The sequence below is a fragment of the Oreochromis niloticus genome, linkage group LG4 (assembly GCF_001858045.2).
Source record: "Oreochromis niloticus isolate F11D_XX linkage group LG4, O_niloticus_UMD_NMBU, whole genome shotgun sequence".
In the NCBI taxonomy this organism is placed as follows: Eukaryota; Metazoa; Chordata; class Actinopteri; order Cichliformes; family Cichlidae; genus Oreochromis; species Oreochromis niloticus.
The window spans coordinates 14,039,420-14,045,948 of NC_031969.2; the positions used below are offsets into that span (position 1 = coordinate 14,039,420).

Consider the following 6,529-nt stretch of genomic DNA (forward strand, 5'->3'; position numbering starts at 1 on the left):
GCCACGTGACTTTTTCCGTTTCGCCATTTTCCCCTCTTCTACACCGGTCCTCTTGCTGCCCGCTACGTTATCGCCCCCCTCCCAGTGTTTTAAGCTGCCCGAAAGCCCAAGGTGGGATAGGGGAAGCCCTGACGAGAAGTCCGTCTGCTCCGTAGCCGTATCGCCCTGAGGAAATAGTGCGAGAATGTCTTCTGAGGAGAGCCCCGAGTACTCGCCTTTCTTCGCCGTGATGGGTGCCTCTGCGGCCATGGTCTTCAGCGGTAACTACACCAGCTTCTTCATCTTGGCATCCTCGTTTTCGCTGTCATAACGCTAACGGCGGGTTAGCTCGGCCAGGTGTTGACTTCGTGGGGCGATGTTAAAGACCAACCAGCGGCGGGGTTTGTGCGGAGAGAAGCCCCGGCGCTTTCTCGGCTCGCACACCTGCCAGGGGATGCGTTGCGAAGGAGAGGCGAGGGCAAGGGGGAGGGATTCCATCGACATCAAGCTGCTGTCCTCACCTTGCTCTTGCAGGCTGCAACGATGTGTCCCGGTTGCTGCTGGTTGGTGACGCACACCCATCAACGGAGGTGGCAGCTGACCTGGTCAGGCCATCTGTAATCTGCCATAATGGGGTTATTTCACGGAAACAGGAAGGCCAGAGATCTTGATGGAGGAAACATGGCATCCTCGTTAAAGGTTGCCGAGGTTTTATTAGTTTAAATGAGCTCCTGTGTTACTGGAGAGGAGGCAGCATCGAAGGCCTAAAGATCAGCGGGAGAAATTAAAAGGGGGAAATCCACCCATTCATTTGCACCGCCTGTCGTGCAGTGTGGAGCACACCCACTGAAAGGTTCACAGTGTGCTCGTGGTGGGAGACATTTTTTGGCCAAGTTAAGCCAATCAAGTGATGGTAATTCTTGCTGATGCAAGCAACTGTGTTCGTGACAGGCCGGGCTCATTTTTGCACCGATGAAACAGCAACATATATTCAACATTAGGCCAGAAATAGCTGTAGCATTTAAACTGTGTTGTTTGGCCCTGGAAATGTGGACGCTTATATATTTTAAAAAAAATCTCACCCACCAAATAGGGTTTTCAGGACTCTGATTTTTTTACATTTTTAAATATAGGGTGTTATGTCCTAAAATAACAGGAGAAAGGATACACCCCTGTTTTGTAAAGTAACAAAGACTCTTTATCTTAATTGTATGCAAACAAATCCTGCTTATCTTCATAATCACCCCACCAAAAGGATCATTTGGAGCATGAACAGCCTTTTTTAATTCCTGATGTAAGCATTGAATTTTACATTGATATTTAGAAGGCAACAACATGAATGTGGACTGGTGAAGTTGTGGCCAACACCCAGTTGGATCAGTGTATCCTAATAAGATCTAAATTAGTTTAAAGACTTTCTCACACATTGAGGTGTGCCTGCTGCTTAAGTTGTGCATACCTGTGTGACCTTTGCTCTCCTTCAGGCTTTCATGTTTTCTGCAGGTGGCATAAAGACAATTTGGAGCAGTATGAGGAAAATTATTAATTAAATAATATTTGTTATAAATATTAGCTCTTAAACCTTTCATGCTTTTTGGCCTGCTTTTAATCACAACACGGTTTAATGAGGTTGACATCAAGTTTAATATTAACTCTTCCACAGTGACCCTTAAATTATTTAAAAGCATGACATTTTGGGAGGAAAAAATAACCTTGGGTGTCCTCTAACTTCAGCACAAACTGTGCATTGGTTGCACTTCAGTAACCCATCATTTTATACACCACAGCATTTAGGAGCCCCTTCATACAGCTGCATTATTTAAATTTGCTGTCACTCTCAGTAAAACTGGCCAACTTGAGATGTATGATTATTCTCCGTTTATCCAGTCCATGATTTATAGACATTAACCATTTAATGAAACCGAAGCCCCGATGTTACTTTTAAGAAAATGGTTCGCCTGTGTAGCTGAACACCCTCGTCATAGCCAACACTTCTCACTGCGAAAGGCGTGTGAATATTTTAGCTTTTGGACCCTTATGGTTTGAAAAGTTGCACAAAATGCAGACTAATAACAACTATTCCAGACTCCCAGACTACAGAGAAGTCCATTGCCTGTAAATGTGACTGCACAGCCAAGCAAGTGGGAAGTGAGGAAAGCTGTGTGTTATTGTACCATTATTATTTATTCATCCACCCCAGTGAGTGAGCCTTCTTTGCAAACATGCCGTGTTCACAGCTGCTCTCTGCTCGCAGCCAGCAAAGTCACATGTAATGATGAGGAATCGCCTGGCACCGATCTGCGCTCTCCAGGTGTTGAAGAATAGCGCCTGAATGCTCTGCATCAAAGACATTTACAATGTGAACGCCACCGCTCGGTGGCAGAACCTCTGCCTTCTTCTGATCAGAGGGGCTGACCTGCAAGTGATCCACTCTGTATTTAATAATAATGTTCATGCAGCTGTTTAAGTGCATGTGATGGGATTGTAAAAATCATACTGAGCACAGTATAAATATACACATGAATCCCCTTTAGTTTAAAGATACAACCTACTGAAATACAGTACAGCTCTGTCACTAGTTACAGCCCATTCATCACTTCTCAATCATCACAAGTAAGCATAATTTTTAGATGATGCTGCTCACTTTTCTGATCTTCATTTGCACAGTACACATTTACTGTGAACACAGAGGGTTTTCTAATGCAAAACAAATGAAATCGCATGCAAATAGGAGACAGTGATAAAGAAGCAGAGGCAGTTTGTGATCAACAGCAGGAGGAAATGCAGATAAAATAACAGGTTGAGATTCCTGCAAATGCCTGGGTTTATTGCAGAGTTGTTGTGGACGTATAAACTGTAATATTTTGGTATGTGCAGCATTCATGGCAGTGTGACGAGCCAAGCGGGCATCAGTGAAATGTGAGGTGACAGCAGAGCGGAGGGAAAAATTGCTGGACGAGCGCCCATCGGTGGCATTATTAGTCATGAAAAGAGTCATATAAAGTACTCAAGTGGGCGGTGTTGCGTTGCGTAGCGAGACTTCACAGTCTAACAACTTATAACATTTTTCATGCAATTTTTCCGAGATGGTTTGTGAGGAAAGCTAAAATGTAGGTGAAATGCAAGAAAGAACTGGCAGTCGAATTTCTCATCCTGTCTTTCAGCATCTTGCCTCAGAAGATAAAACTCTGAGCTTTGCTTCATTAACGCAGATTTATCATTTCTCTTTCTCAGCGTTAGGAGCAGCATATGGGACGGCAAAGAGCGGCACAGGCATCGCTGCCATGTCTGTGATGCGGCCAGAGCTCATCATGAAGTCCATCATCCCTGTGGTCATGGCAGGTATCATCGCCATCTACGGGCTGGTGGTGGCTGTGCTGATAGCAAACAACATATCTGAGAGAGTCTCTCTTTACAAGTAAGATAAACTTCTCATACAAAGGACCTTTGTTTGTTTGTCATATAGTGATGTTACAGTAAAATTGCAATCTCAATTTCATTGTCTGTGTCTGACGTGTTATTCAAGATTATGTTGAGTCGGGTTTCTATAGTTACTGTTTACATACACAACTTAATTTTAAGCAACGCAAAAACAAAGATTTAAGCTCACAAACAGGCTAAAAATGATCAGATTATAGCAACATTTTAAAAAGAGCAATCATCTCTGGCCTTTGAGCTCTATTATAATCTCTGCCATCTCCTTAAAGAAATAAACCTGTTGGACCTGAGCTTACTGTTTAACCTCCTTCATGGTCCACTTGTTTCATCTGGCTCTTCGTTGTTTTGCTGGGCGGGTCTCAGTCAGTTAACATGAATTGTTTCCCGGTGGCAGTTTTGTGATATAGCTGAGACCCAACAGCACAGTGTTTGTGGGCAGGAAAACCAAACTAGCGTTGTGCTGTCAAGGTGTACTATTTCACTGTAAACACAGCGCCATGCTCGTAAACAGGTGTTCACTTTGCTGTATGAAAGCACTTTAAATGGTCTTCTGACATTATTTATGTAGCAGCCCTGATGAGCACGTTTCTCTGGGGAGACCAGCCAGGGTTGAATTTTATTTGTTCCGGTTGTTTTTAAAAACTGTGGGCATGCATATTAACCACTAGGCGAGTCCTTAACATGCCACTTTCTGTAAAGACTTGAGCAATTTGATCTAGTCCAGTTATTATTAATAATGCATAAAGAGATTGCAGATTTGAAACTGGGCTTGTTCTTTTCAGAATTCAGCACTTTTATTCAGACCTTTTGGATAGAATTGCTGAAAAGCAGTAAATACAACAACACAAACATGTAGAGTGAAACTGCTGATCTCTGCACACTGCTTCCTATTTTTTCATGCAAGTTTAGAAGGAGGAACAAGAGAGAGGAGCGAACATAGCACGCCACAGTTTTGTAAACAAAATTTTGTGCTCACACACACTTAACACAACACATGCTCACACTAGATGAGGACGTTTCAGTGCACAATTTGATGCTACATATAAAACTCACAGAGTATTTCCAACCTATGGACGAAAAAGATATTTCAGTTCAATTCTATAGCACCAAATCACAAAACGGTCGCCTCAAGGCCCTTTATATTCTAAGGTGAAGACCCTACAATAATACAGAGAAAACCCCAACAATCAAACAACTGCCATGAGCAAGCACTGGGCAACAGAGGGAAGGGGAAAAATTCTCTTTTAACAGGAAGAAACCTGTGGCAGAACCAGGCTGTGAATGCTCCCAACTTCACAAAAGTATTTTCTACTGCTTCTCTTCAACAGGAGTTTCCTGCATCTCGGTGCCGGTCTGAGCGTGGGCCTGAGCGGCCTGGCGGCCGGGTTCGCCATCGGCATCGTGGGTGACGCCGGCGTGAGAGGGACCGCTCAGCAGCCTCGGCTGTTCGTGGGCATGATCCTGATCCTGATCTTCGCCGAGGTGCTGGGTCTTTACGGCCTCATCGTGGCCCTCATCCTATCTACAAAATAAGTGTCTCCATCATGCCACCATCTCATTCATTCCACATCAGAGCAGCAAGAACAAATAGGAGATTTTCACCTACTTCCATTACACCCGGTGGGTCTGACAGGACGGGATGGCGACAGAAACACATTCGACTTTGACAGCTCTGTCCTCAGATAGGTGTCTATCCATATTGTTGAAAGCCATCCAGTTGTGTCAGGTCTTGTGCGTACAGAACGGGCATGAACATGTACTGTGTGTTGTGGGATGATGTGTGGACAGTCTGCCTGATTTATTGTCTGATCTTAAACTGTACAGTGATCCAGAGCCCCCCTGCCCCCCAGTAAATGTAGTAACCAGTCTGTGCTGTGAGTGTGAGTATCAACGTTTACCCCCCTCTGCCCATTCCCCTCCTTTGGTTTATTTATGTATTTATTTATTTATTTATTTGTTTGTTTGTTTTTTGTTGGTGGTTTATATTGTCAACCTCTGTTTAAGACTGCTGAAGATATCGTGAACACTAGTATTTTATTTTTTTCATGTTCTTTTCTGGGACCATTTTTGAAACTTTTTTTTTCACTATTTATGGACAGCTATAAAGATTTTGAAGCTATCTAAATGGAGTACTGTTTATTGAATACCCTATATACATAAAAAATATATAAATTATCTGTGTATAGTTAGATTAATTGCACTGTGGGTAATTGTTATAAGTGCTTGGAATTCCTCTGGATGTAGTGTGAATATTAATGGAGGATGTCCACATGTTCATATGGAGTTGACAGTGTGTGTGCGTGAATGATCTGAGTGCATAATGTATGCAAGTGGATTTATGTTTAATATGACCTCCTCAGACACTTGTATCGTTTACCTGTAGTGCTGCTGTCTTGATTTGTTTGTTTTATTTTGTTGAAGGTGAGAGCTCACTGTTCAGCCATGCCTGTCAGATTTCCAAATAAAACTCAACCTCCTCCAGAATCTCACTGTCCAGTATTTATTTTTAAAGTATATCTGTTAATGAAATAACCAAACACTGCAAAAGGAAAGCAGACAGCAGATATCTGGCCAATATGTTGGGTATTTTAAACCCATAAGTTCATGGATTGAAAGTCTTCCAAACAGGTTAAATGAACAGTCCTGACCCCAAAAAAGTTTCATCTACAAGTTCTCATAAAATCTGAATACTGCAGAAACTTTATTTATTTACTTTTAGTCTTGACAGAGAATGGCCGGCAGCTGTCTGGTTAAAAACATTACCTGGTTTCGTGAGTCTTGACATTCAGATGGTGATATCAGAATTTGGCATAAATAACATGAAAGCAGATCCATCCGGCATTGTATCAACAATTCAGGCTGCTGGTGGTGGTGTAATGGTGTGGGCGATATTTTATTGGCACACTTTAGGTCTTTCAGTACCAACTGAACATCATGTAAAACGCCTACCTGAGCACTGTTGCTGGCCAGATTCATCCCTGCATGACCACCGTGTACCCATCTTCTGACTCCAGCAGGATGTTATGTCACAAAGCTCAAATCATCAGAAACTGTTTTGTTTTTTTCAAACAAGATACTGAATTAATTATACTCAAATGAACTCCACAGTCAC

At 42.7% G+C, this 6,529-nt stretch overlaps 1 protein-coding gene across 1 annotated transcript; it reads left to right on the plus strand.

The window, feature by feature from the left end:
- Window positions 1–5,901, plus strand: atp6v0ca (ATPase H+ transporting V0 subunit ca). Its single transcript, XM_003454015.5, has 3 exons — window positions 1–260; window positions 3,214–3,397; window positions 4,746–5,901. Exons 1-3 carry the CDS (start codon window positions 185–187, stop codon window positions 4,948–4,950), a joined length of 465 nt encoding a protein of 154 aa, XP_003454063.1. The 5' UTR covers window positions 1–184; the 3' UTR covers window positions 4,951–5,901.
- The last annotated feature ends 628 nt before the right edge of the window (window positions 5,902–6,529 follow it).